At 35.2% G+C, this 18,924-nt stretch overlaps 1 protein-coding gene across 2 annotated transcripts in view; it reads right to left on the bottom strand.

Annotated features, from left to right (window-relative positions):
• Window positions 1-215: 215 nt before the first annotated feature.
• LOC106133511 (protein bunched, class 2/F/G isoform) overlaps window positions 216-18,924 on the bottom strand; it is a 115,838-nt gene continuing 97,129 nt past the window's right edge. For both annotated transcript variants that reach the window (XM_013333260.2, XM_013333259.2), the window contains 2 exons: window positions 11,973-12,024; window positions 216-1,954 (listed from right to left, as the gene is read on the bottom strand). In XM_013333260.2, coding sequence (XP_013188714.2) covers window positions 1,742-1,954; window positions 11,973-12,024 — 265 coding nt within the window. In that variant the 3' untranslated portion in view covers window positions 216-1,741. The remainder of the gene's footprint in view (window positions 1,955-11,972; window positions 12,025-18,924) is intronic.

Genomic DNA, 18,924 nt, shown 5'->3' on the forward strand with positions numbered 1-18,924 from the left:
TTCATTCATCTGCTCATACAGCAAAGTTTAATGGATGTTCTGCGAAAATTGTGGTATTATTAAGCCATCGATTAGACTTTCTTTTCTATAATATGGCTTCCACTGAGTCAATATAACAAACTACTGGGCCTTTAGTGGACGAATGCACGTCACAGAAAAAAAAATCTGATTATTGGTGTGATAAGCAAAGGGCAGAAGTAATAATAACAAAACAATTTGAATACTTTTGCATTTATTGGGTATGTATGAGGAACCTTTCTGGTCAACATAAGCTACAACGGGCATTCTCTGTTTACAGTATATTTACAAAATTCAGTATCATATATCATTATATAATTCATAACTAGGTCTAGGGTAATGCTTGGATTAAATTACTGTATATTCACAATAATCAAGACCTAACATCATCTATACACATAGCGTTGTACAAAATACTATTCTATAGCGAAAATAGTCACTCTATCAGCCGGCTATTCCTTCAGTTCATTTCTGCCCGATCCTTTCATAGTCCTTGCATTTATTAACACACATCAGTCGTCAGACATTTTGTTCGGTTCTTTAATTATAAACAGTGAAGCTAGTATTAAATACAGCAATTATTTAACTTATATTTTTAGCTATATTCCGCGTTACATACGTTCGCTATGTCTGTGCACGGACTAAGGAGTTCCCTTACATCACATTCGTTCATATGTACATCATTCCCTACACACGAATCTATTACAACTTGTACTATATACAAACAATTTAATTATTAAAAAAATACATTGTTAAATTGCTATAACTTCTATTTTATTCATCGATATAGGATTGGAATAAAAATAGTTTTTTTTTTCAGTTTCAGCGTGCAAAATTGACTAAAGCCAGCAATCGCACGAGCTCACAATCTCGCAACGATTCTAATCTATATATCATGAGTTTTCAGTAAACGTTAAACATCAACATACATTCTGATGTTATTTATATAAACAATAACATGTAATTAAATGATAAAAACTAAACGAAACATCACACAACACTTTCAGAACAATCAACAGATCATTATTAAATATTTCCAAGGACAAAACTCGCAATTTTATGTTATACAGTATTGAAAATAGATAAATAACTTAATTACATATACAAAGAAATAGAGAAAATAAATTAACACACAGTCATTGTTCAATGCGAAATATTATATTCAACTCTATTACATTCATTTTAATCACACGTCTTACAGAATATATCTTAAATGGAATAATATCTGGATAGCGATACCTAACTTTAAACTGAATAAAAAAATACGACAACGTACATTGAAACGCTAAAAGACTCGTTGCCGAGATGCGTAGCAAAAGCATGGCAGTTAGCACGAAGTTCTGCACCCTAAATTATAATAACAGAATATAGGTATACGTCTATGAATCCGAAGCATAATATAGAAGTCTCGCGCGTCGTCGATCCCGCCCCGCTCCACATTAGAGCGGCAAGTGGAGCGGGAAGCGGCCGGGCGCGGAGCGGTGATACTAACTAGACACTTGTGTGATTTATCGTGCGGTCGCGCGGAGTCCCTCGGCGCTCGACCGTGTACTTTCCACTCGTTCTTGTTAACCTACGAATTAACATAGCACAGCCATAGTGACTCCCTGGGTCCCGCGAGCAGCATGCGGCTGCGGCCAGGGTCGCGCGCCGAGGGGGGAGGCTGTGAACCTCGGGGCCGGCCAGTGCCGGCGGGCGGTATCAGCAGCGCCGGCGCGGCGGTCTACGACACCGGCGGCTGGGGGCCCTGCGTCTGCGGCGGCGGCCGAGCGCCGGCCGCCGGCAGCTGCGCCAGCGTGTCTTGGCTGGCGTGCGCTCGCAGGAATGTGTTCTCTACTTCGAGCTGATTGATCCTCTCCATTAGTTCGGCGATGCGCTCCTTCAGGACTTCTACCTCCTCGCGCACCGCGAACATCAAGTGGCTTTTAACCAGATCCTGAAACAAGGAAAAAATTGCCTTTAAAACCTGACACGCTTCTTAATAATAAGGATAGTTACACTTAAACCTAATTAAAAGTTTAAATTAAAATAATTTAATTTAAACATAATAATATAACATCCGATTTTTACTAAATCATTTACATCTGTATGACACCTAAAATGTTGTCAATTATATTAAAGATAAAATTAATTGGGATTAATGATAAAATATCCTCAATAAATTAAGAAAAACTACAGAAAATTCGATAAACCGCAACGTCGAAACAACATTTACGAAACAGCAACCACATTCAAGAAAAGATAAAATGAGAACAACAAGAAACGTACGTTCGTGTCAGGAACCACAACGTAGCAGGGCTCCTTCTGGCCCTTTTGCCGGATCTCATAAAGGCAGCCATCTCTGGGCTGTTGCACAACGTCAATCATGTTTGAGCGGTGAACTAGTTTTTCAGGGTCACAAATCGTATGTGTATAGCTGGCGGCGACTGAAGCGCGACTGGCGATAACGAGTTACTGGGGACAAGTATCGCTTGTGCGAGCGAACAGGCGACTGATGGTCTGCGCGCGAGCACCGTCCTATTTAAAATGGCGGCGCACACGTCACCGCCACGCATGCCGCCCGTGCACCCTGAACTCAACAACACAACCTACATCGATATCACCAACTCTGCCTTATCAATTTTGTTTGCCAAAAGACATCAAAAACATGCGTACAAATACCTAAAACCTTAACCTATAGGGACAAAAACGAGTCAAACCACTCATCGTTGCATTAGGAATTGTTAAAAGGAAATCGACCAAAAGAAGTTAACGATGCAGTTGGTATAATGATAGAAATTCCTGATTTCAAAATAAGTAATCCACAATTGAACATAATTGCTTTATATACGTTAGTTTCAGCATCATAAAGCATGCGGATGCGCACGAAGTAATTGATTGGCTCTCCGTTAAATTAGAGCAAATAAAAAGTCTACTGCGAGATCTTCATGTAACTCCAATTATCACAGATCTGAGAAGTTCCATAGAAGCCTCACAAAATAAAAAGAACTAACATAGCGATGGAAAAATAAGCTAATAATAAAAAGAACAAACATGGGACTTATATAAATCCAAGGTTCGTCCAAGGTTAAAAACTAATAATGGTTATGATATTTTCATAGATCGGCAGATGTTTACAACATATACCTAACGACTTAAGCTATTGACACATTGTTATAAATTTTAAATATGAGCTTTTTGATGATGATATTATAAGACAAAACAATTAGAACAAAATTCCTTAATGATTTTAAAAAAAATTAAGACGTACCTAGGACACACAATGGAAGTTACAGTTGATCAGAACAAAGAGTAAAGCGAATGCTCACAATTACTATTATGGCATTTATTTATATGAACGCGGATATCAAATCAATAGCAAAACTATTCTAAAAATCTCTATCGACGTCGGCATCGATAAATAACTGCATTCAATAAGGATGGTAACAATTCTTGGATTAATGCATTTTTATTAGAAATTATTGTTACAGCTACTTGTGTATTCGATGTAATAAAACAATAAACAACAAACCATTAAACATTTGACTGTCATTTTCACTCAACGCCTACAAACTGAGCGAAAAAATAGCTAAGATTTTTTAAATTCATATTTTATGACTCAACCTCACAAAAACAGAGCGTCCACTTAGGAGAGTGGCTAAAACTGGTCAGAGAAGATTGTGTGATATATAATTGGTGCAATCTTAAATTAGAATAAGATTTTATTAGCACGCTTAAAAGCGAGTGGGTGTCCCGGCCTTCAATTAGTGGAATCCATTATGGTTTAATCACACCGGTGCACACTGGATCTCGTTGATGGAATTGAGCTGACGCCTGCGTAAAAGCTGCAGATAGATTGACGGGGCGCCAATGAAACACTGAGATATTGATTCTCAATTGAGTATGGTTCTGCGACGCTAGTGATTGCGGCGCTTAGAGACATTTCATCTGTTTACACTGGCATTTGTTAAATTTGACAACGTCATATCAAAACAAACAGTGCATATCAGATGTGCAAATGTTTTCGTGTCAGTGGGTAAATTAGATAACAACAGAGACTGTGTCAAGTTTCGTGAACAATCAAGTGCTGCTAATAAATATGATATATATTTTTTTGTAAATATGAATATTGGGGCGTGGTAACAGGCAGTGCCGTGTGGTTTTCAGCAAAAGAATAGGACCCCTCCATCTCTTTAAGCGATAGGCTTATAAACTTATGATACTTTGAACTTCTTGAACATTATCATTAAGCCTAACAGCTAAACGCTACGCCTATCAGTCTTTTCAGGACTGCTGGCTCTGTCTACCCCGCAAGTGATACATACGTGATTATATGAATGAATGAATGTAACAGGCGTAAAGTTATTGTTATTAATGCAATGGTTTCATTTGAGGTGCAGTGAACCTTAGCAGACGCGACCAAATACAGCGCGGCCGGTGACATAACGCGTACAAGGGCGGCCGATAAAACCTGTCTAATTGTTTTTAACGATAACCAGATAAAACTGGTTGATAATGCGGTATCTACACGTGTTGTTTATTAGTGTAGGTAAGCCTTGTGATACACCGAATCTGTATATCTTGGAAGATCTAACCAGGGTCACATCAACGCCTATGAAAAAAAAATTTAGTCTTATCAAAATAAAAACAGTCCTATCAAGCTGTATATACACTAAAAACAGAACTTATCTCATTAAGATGATTTTTTATAATGTTTATTATAAGGTTCACGTGGTATTGATTTTCATATCAGCAATAGTCATTTGACTGATAATAAACAAAATATTTATATAACTTAATTATATCTCTAAATACATTAAATGCGATCACATCCTGTTGACAACAAAAATAAAAAAACAACAAGAGTGAATATCTACGAGTATCTATATTTATAAAAAACGATTTGCAATTCAAACATTAACTCTCTTGAAAAAAAAAACAAGTCGTAATACTGAATATGTAAATGGCTTGTGATTCAAAACAATGAGCAAAAGGTCCGTAGAATTTAATTATAAAATTTTAGTATGACATCACCCATATATTATGGTTCCATCGTGCCTAGTGTCGTTTTCGCCACGTACTATTAACGTGCCAAAATAAACAAAAAAGTTATTTTTTCATACATTGAGTGAAAAGCAGAAAACTGTATATGTAAATTGATGTTTAAAATTTACTCATTAATTGATAGGAATTTTAAACCCAATTTTATGTCATACTACTAGTGCAGATACTAATACTTATAATTTTATATCTGCACTAAAGAGCATTCTTTATAAGCCAAATTTAAGCTTTCAAAGATTTAGTTACATTATTGCCAACTAGGCACAAAAAAAAAACTTAGTTTCTTTATTTATCAATTTTAGAAGCACGTTATCACTTATTGGCATTTTCTACCTATAGTCCAAAGGTTGTATAGGTCCACAGTTACCAAAATAAAGTATTTTCTCTCAAAAACTACATACATACATAAAGTCACGTCTAATCCCTTGCGGAGTAGACAGAGCCAGTTTCAGCTGTGGGGTTTTATGATGGAATCGAGATTCAAATGGTGATAGCTTGTTTATAAGCCGCCTCTATCCCTCCATAAAATCTCAAACACTACTTTCAATAATATTAATTATTAATGTTTTTAACTTACAGATGTTTTCCTAATCTATGTAAATGTTTTGTAAATATCTATATTTTTTTTACAACACGTGTATTTAACGTACATGTATTTACACTATAATGTGCTACTGCGCATTTTACGTTCTTACTCGAATTTCCTACTTGTAAGTATAACACCAGTGAGGAAACAATAAGTACAAACGATGCAAATAAATTTAAATTAACATTAAACAAACACATCATTCTTTGTACAGTGACTAAAGTAAAAGTTATTTTTTTATATATCGCAATATGTTACCAGCAATGACATTACAGTTATTGGCAAAAGTAAATAAAAGAAGAAGTACTGCGCATCGAATGGATTTGAAAAGCAGCTGTTCTAACATATAACATTGTATTTTTGATGCTTGTGGAATCAATAATTACTCAGGTGAAAACGGCGGGCACACACAACATAATATTTTAAAAATAAACATGATATCATTCCATATAAATGTAATACTGTGAGATGGAAATGTTTTAAATGAGCTCCCTCTTATAATAATTTACCAGTAACTTCATTAAGCTAATAAGAAATATATAGTAGATCCGCATAAAAAATAGCACCTTCGTGTCCAAGATACGTATCGAAGCGGTTTATTTTCTCTATGGCATAATATGAGTAATAAAAATATTTTGAAGGCAGGCTTTCATAAATCAAATGTGGTACAGTATATCGAACAACAGGTAAAACAAATATAATATAATGCGATACTAAAAGCGTCTGGGTTACGTAATAATAGAATATAGAAGGATGTGATCATAGCTAGCGTGTATAGAATGAAATATCCGGGACATTGTTTTGTAAGACTGCTGAGAGAAACTCAAAATTCCCAAATAAGTATAAACAGAAAACGTCACAAAAACAAATGAGAAGAATTACGATAAAACTTCTCATGTTATAAAAAATACATCAGCTCTCCAGACTTTGAGACCTCGAGACGATAATGAGACTGATTAATGTAATAAAAAAAATGAAAATAAATGTAAACACGGATTGACGTAATTGAGTTATCACAGAGATAATGTCAAAACAAAACAAACGTAATCATTAGTTCTCGAAGCACGACCCCAGTGTGATGATGTCACCCCACACATGATGAGTCTACTTAGTGGTTATAAATTTAGATATTATACCGCTGAAGCCTCATAAGTATAGGTAAACAATATGATTCTGAACGATAATTATCCTAACAAGTTTGCGGCTAGCGAGCAAATTTGTCATCGCAGTAAAGTATAAAATATAACAAATTTGTATAAGTGATGGTGAGCTCATAACACGAGCTTACAAATGTATTGAAAACTTAACAGCAAATGCGAAATTTTATTCTTGTTAACATGAGCAACTAAATTATCAAACATTCTTCAGAATCGGAACATTAACTATAAAACAGATGAAAAGTTACTGAAGATGACGACTGATATTTAAAGAGATAAAAATATCAGAAAATAGGAAAAAAACAAAGACATAACACAGACATGACAGCAAATACACGCAAAGTTGGTAGAAGCAAATCAAGTCAAAAATCAGTTTTAAGCAAGAAATCAGGTACATAGGCATCATATATTTCCATTCCAGCAAAGAAGCATTTAAATGAATAAAAACGCTAAAGAGTAACTATAATTGAATCAAGGAAAGAAAATCTTAAGAGTTGATGCACTAAAATTTAATGTGTAACTATAGGCAGCGAAAGCAAGACACTAGGTACTCTACTCCTATCAGTCATACAATATACATAATTCATAAAATATTTAGAGCATATTTTTCTGCTATCTTTGCAGGTCACACATGTTTTGATCGGATGAAATAAAATGGGTGACACAGAAACGTTATCAATGTAAACACCTTTTGTTTTTCGCATCAGCATCTGTCCCATAACTAAGCAAAAATTCAAATTTACATATAACGAGTATCATCGTTATAAAATTACATAAGTTAGCTAGACCTATTGACGCGGTTGAATAATATTTGATATGTATATCTTGACTAATTAAGGACAGCTGTATTAATTGAGATAAATTATGATGTAGATGTTTAAAATCGAATGAAAAATGGACTAAATATTTTAATGTGTTACTACATAAACGCTTCAATAAACCATTAGCCGGATAAAAATAAAGTATTTTTATTTTACGCAAATGAAAGGTGTTATGTGAATTTAATTTTTTCTGAAGTAAGATATTAGGTAGAAACGTTTCGGGAAATCCCATAAAAATAACGTCACTGAAGTGAATTGACGAATTACATTAGTTAACTTGTGTTATGGTGACAGTACATTTATAAATACAATAGGTACCAAAAACATACAAACTGTTGCTGTCGAACAAAGTTCTCGATGCGAAGCAAACAGCAAGAAGTGACATCATGTGCCGTGTATGGACTGCTATTATAATAGCAACACAAAAAATAACAAAGCGTTTTTCATTAAAGATTTTGAATAATATTATGGTAAGTGTAAACACACGCCACACCCGGCTCTGTTTTATCTGGTTCAAAAACATCATCTTGCGACGATAACAAATTTGCATCTGTTCCAAACTAAAAAGAAGGTCGGTTCAAAAGTATCAAAACACCTTCCATAAATAAGCCACCGCCTAGCAATATTCCACAGATAAAGGTGTAATCTCAATTATTCCGGCTTCGGGTAGATTTCCGCCAGCTATCTTGTTATTCGACTTTAAGTACTTACATTGAAAAAATAAACACTGACATTCACAAACATAGTGATAGGTACGCATTTGAAATTCTTGTTTATTTTTACTTTATAGATTTTTATTGATATTTAAGACTGCTTGCCATGTGCAACACGTAGATTTGTTAGATAATTTAACCTTGCGTGAATGACTATAATTACCATAACGTTGGTAAGTACATCCAAAAATCCAAACTAGTATAGGAATACACAAACAAAACTGCACAGTGAATAGACTCCATATAAAGAACGCGACGGCTTCATTACACAGGTTTATATTCCAAGAAAACTTCAGTATTTCCTGGCTTAGAATGGTTTCGTGCTGCGATTTCGATCTGGCGCGTGCGCTCGAGCTACTCTCGGTTGCAAATTAGTTTTACTCGTCGTAAGATCTCGATTCGCGACCAATTCGTGTGACCTCCTGACGTCTCCTGGTATTTATTCCTCGGTGCTTAGAAATACTCTGTGAATCGGCTGTATAATCTGGAGAGCGCGTGTCTCCATGAACCGACTTTCTTTCCGGGTCTATTCTTGGTCAGCCGAGCCCTACGGGTCACGCTTGGCTCACGCCAATCACGTACTCAATGAGGGAATTAGTATTCAGAGGCGCTTGAGGCATAAGAAATTTCAAACAGTTTTCTAACAAGTATCTAAAGACGGCTAAGCTTTTGATCAGTCAAAAAACTGATGTCGTAATGGTCACACCAAAATAACTTCCACAACCAAAGGAATCAAATAAACGAATGTATGAACAGATGCATGAAACTAGGTCAGTAGTGTAAGCCCAGCTGCTTACAACATTTAGTTGTCTGATAAACATATCTACTGTTACGTAAGATTAAGGAATAATAATAATAATCTGGGGAACTCTTGTGATTTAAGTTTTGAACCAAAATCCAGAACTTATTTAATGATAAGTGTAGAAGAAAAATTATCTGGTTATGTTTAACGAAGGGAATCTATAATGAATGTTATTAGATAACGTAGGTTGGGAAATGTAACGAAATAATTTTAGAGTAATTATGACTGAAATTCTGTATTCCAGATATATGTACAATTCGAATAAATAAGAACAAAGCAATCTAAATTGCTACTACTTAAGTCTTAAGCTTTAGATTAAACATCGTAAGTATAGCATTATTATGATTTTAAAAACGATTACGATGATAATACGGGTAGGAATAGAATTGAAGATAATTTCAATGGAAAATATATTTATATCCTAGATAATAAGACAAATACGATGACGATATAGAAAATAAATATGATAGGAAATGATGTGGATATGATAACAATATGTAACGATAATAAATTTGATGTGAAGCTCCCATATAAGGAGCCGCGTGAATTACTCGAGCGTGTAGAGGGAGTGATAAAAATAGTATGATGCGTTGTAGGCATGAGGGCTGAATTGGGGTCAATCGTATGAGGCCATCTGCAGATGCTAATTATAGTTGATGTCGGATGAGCCCAATAGTTCATAGCAAATAACAACAAGAATGAACTCTTTAAGGCAAAAAATGTTATATAACCATGTAAGTGTAATAAAAAAGGCAATGATAATGAAAATACTAACAACATAACCTAATCAGTTGAAACTGGTTTAATATTTATATAAAAGTTTGCACAGTTGTGTTGTTAAGCGCATATGTTTCGTCGGTCGGAATTTTACAAGTTTAGAGGTGCTAGTTTTCCAATAGTAGTAGTTATAAAGAAGATGAGTCTCACCAAAAGCTTTCACTAATTTATGTTTAACGCCTGTAGGACAAAATAGGACGTTTCCTGGTCATTAAAAAGAGGAAGTCGTTACACATTCTACAGTGTCTCTGATCTAAATAACGGTGTTATGTAGCTGACCATTTTATTATTATAATAAGCCTCACGGGATATTGCATCTTCACGCAACTAAAATGTCAGTGTATATATATGCGTTATATATGCCTTATTCTGTATCATGTTCCATGCTCGCTTTTACTGGGGTCCATTGTCTTTTAGAATTATCCGATATTGTCCGAGATGAGTTCTTCCGGCACTATTTTATTTCCTAAATCTCTATAGCTATAATTAAAATATGTCTTAAATCGTGAGAGTTAAGAATTATTATTCTCATAATCAAAACAATATTATATCAGAAATTTTTCAGTATTTGAAATAACATTTGTTGTTATAATTGTTTTCAATAATTTATCAGTCATTGGTATCGTTTGTCCGATATTTAGTGCGGAAACAGTAACAATTTTAATTGAAATCTATCCACAACTAATTTGAGTTCATTGCAATTTGCGTCGTTTTATAAGATCGTTTAATCTCAATATAAGTTATTAAGAAATTGTAAAGAGGATGCGGTCCTTCAAAGAGATATTCAAGTTCGTAGAATTCATCGCATTGAGCACAAGCGGAATCTATGCGGCCGACTGACACGACAGAGATGGTACAGCTGCAAACATCGTTAGTGTTCCATAATTCGAAGTAAAACCTTTACCGAAGACTACCTTTACTTACTTGGAATTATATACTTGAGAAAATGTGATTTGATGTGAAAAGTAAGAAAGAGATTTTAATTCTAGTTAAATTGAAAAGTATGTAACACGACAGTGGATAATTTATTATTCCCCAGGTACTAAGTGGCGGAAGGTGCAACTGGGAACATGAAAAGATAAGACCAGATAGATGGTTGATAATAATTGGAGTAATTATGAAAAAAAAATAGGCTGACCGCTGGCAAGTAGGGCTGTACCTCACTGGACTGGATGGTAGAATGATTGCTAATTGATTCTACATGTCTCTCTGTCGTGGACGTGTTTGATGTTTCTGAAGTAATTTATTACATACGATTTCCTCTATTTACGCTCAATTATGATAATATGTGGCGGCTTACACAAAGGAAGTTTTAGCGCACAAGTCACGTACGCACTCTGAAGCGATAGTGTTAGAAAATATAGTCATTGTGTATTGTTATTTTATTAGAAAGCGGGTCTTTTTAGATGTATTCCAATACTTTAAACGAAAATGAGTTCAAAATGGGAAGAGAAACCAATATTTTGAAGTGGATTAAACTTGGACGGCCGGCCTAATTCAAACAAATGGATATTTTTGAAATAAAACTGTCACTTCAACAAAAAGTAAGCAAAAATACCAGTAGTAAAACACACCAGTGCGTGCTGCACGTTTTGATTTATGGTATAGAAAACACAACCAAGGAAGTGATGATAAGGTTGGTTATGGCGTAGAGGGTGATGGAGAGAAAAATAGTAAATGTCTGTTGTGGACATATAGCAAAGTCACTAAAATAGCACAACCCAGTTGGAGTAGGCATTACATACAGTGAAAAAAGCGGACTCGTACAGAAGACTCAAATGGATACCTTAGGAAAGAAAGCGGTCAGACGTCATTGACAAAATAGAGGGCAGCAGTTGGACCTTAATTGCCAAAATGGGAAAAGTGGTGGGACCTGAAGGACGCCTACCCAAACATTTGAAAAGGAGAAAGAAAATGTGCCATTTCTATTTCAGAACCGTGAACCGGTGAATTAGATATTATAGATAATGAATGTTTGACTAATAAAAGTTTTATTTTATTACAATATAAAAATGATGAAATTCTATTCAAAAAGAATGAAAACAAATGATTACTCACCATAGCTTGCTCGATCTTGTTGTCGATGGCCACCGCGCTTGTGCCCGATGCGCTGTAACAAAAAAATAAGATATTAGATGAATTGTTTATAAATTCGTTAAAATTATAACAGTTATGGGCCAGCATATTTATAAGTGGTGACATAAATTTTACAGTTGCAAGATGTTCCATGTGGTGGTATTTCATGGAGAACCACAAATTGAATTTGAGTTTTTGCTTATAATAAACTAACCTGAAAAGAAACTACTAAGCCCTGGCAAATATTATTACATCATGTAAGTAGTATCACTTGCATGCTGTCTAACAGACCCCGACCTTAGATTTCGACATCTTAAATTATACATTCAGTTAGGTAAAATACAATAACATTGTTTTCCGCAATATTCAAATGTTTGTTCCAATCGAATTAGAAGTCGGAATCAAGGAATAAATCACCTATCGGAAGTGTTCATGTAAAATCGGTCATGAAATATGAACGCTTTTTTAAATTAAATAATGTAATAGTGTCGAAAACGGGTTATATACTTTATGTACAAAGTGAGTTTATGAATAACAATAAACCGGCAATTTTGCCAAAAGCTTCCGTTCGCGGCGGATGATTACGGTAGCACGGCCGTTGTGGATAAATATTGCTGAAATGGCGACCACACCGATAATCGGCCCTTGTAATAGTAACAAAAGGAACAATAGACCGTGTGCTGACCAATAATATATTAGAATCAGTTATATGATACACATTTTTATTATTTATCTACTATTAACAATAATATAACAACTCTGATATATAAAATAAGTCTCTAAAACATTTAGATTATTACCCTACACTTTGGCTAAAGACACCGAATTTTCACGCATGTAGGTTAGAATCTAGAGATGAAATTTTTGGTCATGAACCTTTCATAAGTTTAGATTTATAACATTAGGACTACATAAGGACAAATAAAACAGTTATAAGGCTTCGTACCGCATCAACGAAGTGAATACAATGTGTAAAGATGAGATAAAATCATTTGAGCAGTGAAGTGATCGATGCAGCATCGGATCGATTCGGACCGGTCTTACGCTAACTCGATGCAACAGATCTTCGAGTCTCTGTAGCATTTGCGGCCATTACGCAATGTAAATAATACATGAAGCGCGATGCCTTTATAACATACAAACCAATCTTCATCGGTCATTATACGAGTAACAATGAAATAAAAAAGAAGTTACTTTCTCTAGACGGAACTGGACAAAACAAGTTTAAGAATTCCTTCTATGAACGATTACGCAAGTGAGTTGACAAAATTACACGCGTTGACGAGCATATGAAAATCTTGAAACAGGCCAGCCTACAGTAGAGAAAGTACTTGTCTAAATAATTTACACATTTCGCACTGTAACATGAACAAAAAAAAGTGACAGAAATTAACTATAAAGAGTTTGAAAGTGGATTAAGAATAAATAAGTTACTCGTCAAATGTCTTCTATATTGTGACGATCTGATAATTCTGGCGTCATCAGCCGAGAAGTTACAGGAGATGGTAAACTGTGCGAGTATTATTATCAAGATTTTTCTAAAGTTCATTGCACGGTTTTCAAGCAGGCATTTTTGCGTGATTTTTTTGCAAATAATATCCAAAAGATGAGTTGATGCCAAATATACCAGTTAGATTCACACTTTGAAATTGAAAACCTGGCAACGAAGAAAATTTTGCCAAGTAGACATTCAGTCACCGTTAAAAATAAAATTGTTATTTTCATATTTAAGAATAAGACATTTTAGTTATAACTTGCTTTAAGGAAATTTTACTTTGCAAGCTTTTATAATCTTTTGAATAAAAGGCTACCTTAGTTGAATATTCTTCCAGTATCTACGCGTCTACATCACGGGGTCTTCAACTCAATTCAAAGTACAAAATTCTTACAAACATCTAGGCACTTAAAATTCACAAAAAGAAGGTGAACAGTATTTTCGAGCTTTTTATGTACAAAAAAGCTACTGATGAGATTAAGACTAAGCTATATATATAAGGCCATATTGTTATGCTTGCATTTGAAGAGATGTCAAGTATACACACATACGAGTATGAAGAGAAAATATAAACTTCTCAACGCACATGTTATATATTTGCGTACATGTTTCTTAGGCTTAGGAACAATGATTCAACATAACCAAAGCCTTTTCAAGTTAATAAAGGAAACTAGCTACAACCTCTTTGTTGAAAACAAAAACAAATATACCTATATTGAAGAAGTTTTATTTATTCCGTGGCCGTCATCGTTGTGACAAAAATAGCATCTGCCGAATATACCGATGTAAATTACTAAAGTGAACTCTCAAACCGGTTTTAGATGGAAATCTTTTGTTAAGACACATAGTTCGCATTCATGTAACGTAGCCTCCTTCAAGGCAAGCGAATCATTGAGAAAGAAAAAGCCTTATAAAATTATTATGAAAAAATTATTTGGACACCCACAAAGTTGCACTTAAAACTAGGCGGGTACACAAGGTAACACAATATCAGTAGACAAGTTAATGATTCACGCATTTCCGTATTTCATTGTTTGAATTGAAATTGTAAGACAATAAAGCGTAGAAAACAAAGGTCGCATCGCGGTGAAATGATATGCAGAGACGCATGAAAATTCATGTATTAGTCACAAACTAAAGTGCAGCAACAGCAATTGGCGCCTTCGGCCATCGACAATAACTATTAATTGCAACGATGGAACATTCTGGTCGACAATTATTACACCAAATTGCTTACCAAATGAATTGTAGCTTTTATTAGCTGTTATTGGGATTGTTGCAAACATTAAATTACAGAATGACTCACGTGTTGATTTTAATGCTGTTGTAGCATAGTGACATAGAGTAAATAAGATTAAAGCATGAAAATAGTAGTTTAAAAATCGTGTTGTATTCTGCATTTACAGTGTTGGTATCGTGTGGAGAGTGGTCGGCGTTCATACAAGGTCATTGAAGGGAAATCGACGTGTCATGTCGTCATGGCGGCGGCGGCGCTAGCAGCCCTGCACCGGCGTTATAACTCAATCTCACTACTTATTTTACGCATTTCGTTAAGTGATAAATTTTGAATATAAACAATTTGTTGATCATTGAAAAACAATTAAGGTTACTGTTTTCTATCCATATGTAGAATTCATGGAATAGAACTTGGTTCTTTTATTTGACGACCAGGAATAAGGACAATAAAATAAATCGTACACAAAGGACATTAGTAGGACACTTGGCGAGCATTATTAATAGAAGCAGTTTGTAGTGGTCACGCGAAATCGTCACGCAATGGTGCCTTTCCCTAGGGTTTCACAAAACTGTAGCTTTTATGAATGACCCACGAATCATAATCAAATTCTAACGATATTTAAAGAACGCCTTGTCAGCAATATAATAACATAATCCAGGAAATGAAATAGTTAACAAGAAAGCTACATTTTGAATTCTTTTCCTTTTTATTCAAGAACATAAGGGAATAAGCTGAACGAAAATGGCCATCACAAACATAACAAAGCGATATAAATAACATGATGGGCAAACTGTAATGTAAGTGAATGTTATCAGTGCATCGGATCAATACGTAGCAATTTGACCCTAGACCCAATAGGCGGCGCTGACGTCGGCGAAAAGAAACGGTTTGTTTGGCTGCAGCTGGCCACGTTGCCGAAGAACCTTCACCGACTTAACTAGTCTGTAATTAGTTAAGGAGTGTGGGAACCTTCATACTAAGCACCACGGAGACTTAAACAAATGACGGTTTTAGTGCCTACGACACTGTGGTGTTCGAGACATTGGACTTAAATAGAGTACTCACACTGGATAAAAGTAGTCGATGTACTTGACGACCACTTCTCTCAGAAGATCTTGCTTGTTCATGATGGACGAGTAGTTTGCACTTATTAGTTTAGTTTGCATGGCTCCCACGTCACCCAATGATTCTGGGCAGCGGGACCTTGACGTGCCACCAACAAACTCGAGGTGGTGCCTTGATTTTTGGGAATTTGTGCTGGATTTTTTGTGCGTTTTTGGTGAAAGATGATGTTAAAACAGATGGCGCGCGAGCAACCGGACCGACGCGTTGCGGCAAACTGGGATCGGGGCCGGTCGCAGTGAGGAGTAGAGGGGGGAGAGAGGGACCGGAGCAAGTGGCGCGCGCACCGCTCTACCTACTACGGGCTACGATGATGGTGCTTCGAAACACCTAGGCAACGCTTTTGCGACACACCCGTTGCGCTTCAATATGAGAATGAACTGAAGTGCCGTCGCAGCACCAGGATTTGATTTATGCATTTGATTGAACCGATACAGTCGCTTAGGTTCAAGGCTGACTCGTTTATAGAGTGGGATATTGTTTTTGTGCTTAGCCAAAATTATATAAATACGTAATTGCAAAAAGTAAGGAGCTGAAAATGTACGGTTTAATCACAATTATAACTTAGTAAATTTAAAAGTGGAATTTAGAACAAAAAATCTAGGCAATTAGTATTCAAAATTAACTTTTCGTTAAGTTTATATTAAGATTTTCTATATTCATTGCAACTAAAAACCATAACGGTGTACAAATTTAAAATAAAACCTTTTAGAAAAATGCAATAAACTTATATTTAGATAATTAAGAACTAATAATCAGTTTGTTTATACGCCAATCATTATGGTCACTGATATGATTAGACGTATTCACTTGTCATCCAATAATGAAGGACGAGTGTTTTGATGGAAAGATTTAGTCTTAGTAACTATACGTTTTTATCCCTTTTATCCCAAAATAGTTTTAATTTTCGTCATCGATGGAAAACAATACAAGTAGTAACTTGAATATGAACATATAAACATAATGTAGGTATATAATTTTAAATTCGATAAGAGGTAAACAAAAGGAAATTGTGAAGATATAACTGAGCGTTCATTTGCATAGAGCGAAGGCCACAACAACCTGTGACCAATGAGCACATCCAGAAGTTACAAAGCTTGTCTTGGCGAGGATTCAAAGCACTCCTACATCGGTCACACTATCAATCCTCTAGTAAATCACAAAAACTAATTTTGCAATATTTATTATGACATTACGATTCAAACGCATATTTATTTCGAAACCATTACATGACTTTAAGCTGTAAGATAGTCAATTGCACAATGCGACGGTGAGTTTTTTTAAATAAATAAATCATAATATGGTCATTTCATTGCAGTGAATAGTATTACAGCGGCTACCGTTACAATTAAAAGTTGCACGACGCTATTATTACCAACAATTAAGAGTGCGGGTGGAATTAACACAACTAGATCGTATTTTATTTCAAATGATGTAAACAGATACATTATTAACCTTGAGTTTGTCATTGCAGGTTATGTAATTACCTTAAAATAGTTTCAATATTATTATGCTGTTTTGTTGATGAATATTCATACAACTCGTATGGATACGCTCTGTGATCATATACTGAATATTTTCATAGAGCATGATAGTATTGTTTATGATGCAGTAACAAAAGTGCAATTTTTGTGTCGAGATCGAATGAAAACAAAAAATGAAAGGGACGGCACGAGGAATAGAAAAGCTCCATTGTATAACCGAAAACCATCGTTCATACATGCTACCTACTTAAGAAAAAACTATATAGGAATACTATATTACATGCATACTATGAATATATGTAGAAAGAATTCCACTGCGTCCAAACTTAGTACGTAGCATAATAAGAAACTAAGTCGTGACAAACTTTCGACAAACACATAGACGGTGAAAAGATTTCCTGAAATTCCAACGGATGTAAAGATCCGGGCAATAGCTGCACCAGGGTTTGGCCAGTTTTAACTGTCCAGTGTACCGGTTTAGACTCATTAAGCGATGAGACAGTACAGTGGCCGTGGGCAGTGAGGCGATGTCGACTTTGTTCCCAAACGCCAAAATTCCAATACAACAAGGTTTATGACGTACTAAAGAATATAAGTATCATCTTAGTCATAGGAAGTAAAAAGCCAAAAATAATCGCTGCTCGACTGTTGGTAGTCGCTAAAGGTCGTTATTATGCATTACAAAATCAATATTCTATCTTAAAGCCAAATAGCTGAACGTGGCCTATCAGTCCGCTCAGGACAGTTGGCTCTGTCTACCCCGCAAGGGATATAGACGTGATTATATGTATGTATGTACAAAATCAACATAAGTGAATTAGAAAAATCTAATGGTTTCTTTTATTTGTGTATGTTTGCCTGATGGAAAGCAAGATGTGGAGGCCTGGTCTTATATAAATTCTTAATATTGACCTTGTTTTATAGTGACCAAGGCAAGCGATGCCTTGAAATTTCTAAAGTTCACGATAACGAGAAACAGAACGTAGATTAAAAAAAGAAACACTTTTTTTTTCAAGACTGTTATTCTGATTGGAAAATTGGCGAAGAGCATTAAAAGTGAGCATTTTGGATAGACTTAAAGAGACAGAGAGAGTGCAGAAAGGTTAAAAAAAGTCAAACTAGTAGATATATCTAGCTTCAAACCAGAAAAACTAAAACGTATATCCATCTCATGTACTCAACCTTAATGAATTCAATAATGACAATCAACGACATGTCAGGCAAAACCGCATATTTAAGAGTCTTGCCGTCTACAATAGTGCAATTATAATTATTGAAGTAATCTTCTTTGTTCTATGTTGACAGACATACAATACATATACTGAATATAAAATTACTGCTTCCGTGGCCCAGTAGATACAGGGAATATCTATGAATCGTAGGTCATGGGTTTCAATCCGGAATGGCCAAATCTCAATAGTTGTGGCATCTGATGAAGAATTTGTGAGATATGTCCGAGATATGTGTATCACACACAACCCTTAACAATGCCTACGGCGGAGATCAATGTACAAAGTTTTATAAGGCATGTCTGTTCTACACTTGCTCTATCGTCGGGATGAGTAAACATAAAAATGTTTTGAAAACAGTAAAAGA

This window comes from Amyelois transitella, chromosome 3 (genome assembly GCF_032362555.1).
Source record: "Amyelois transitella isolate CPQ chromosome 3, ilAmyTran1.1, whole genome shotgun sequence".
Lineage (NCBI taxonomy): Eukaryota > Metazoa > Arthropoda > Insecta > Lepidoptera > Pyralidae > Amyelois > Amyelois transitella.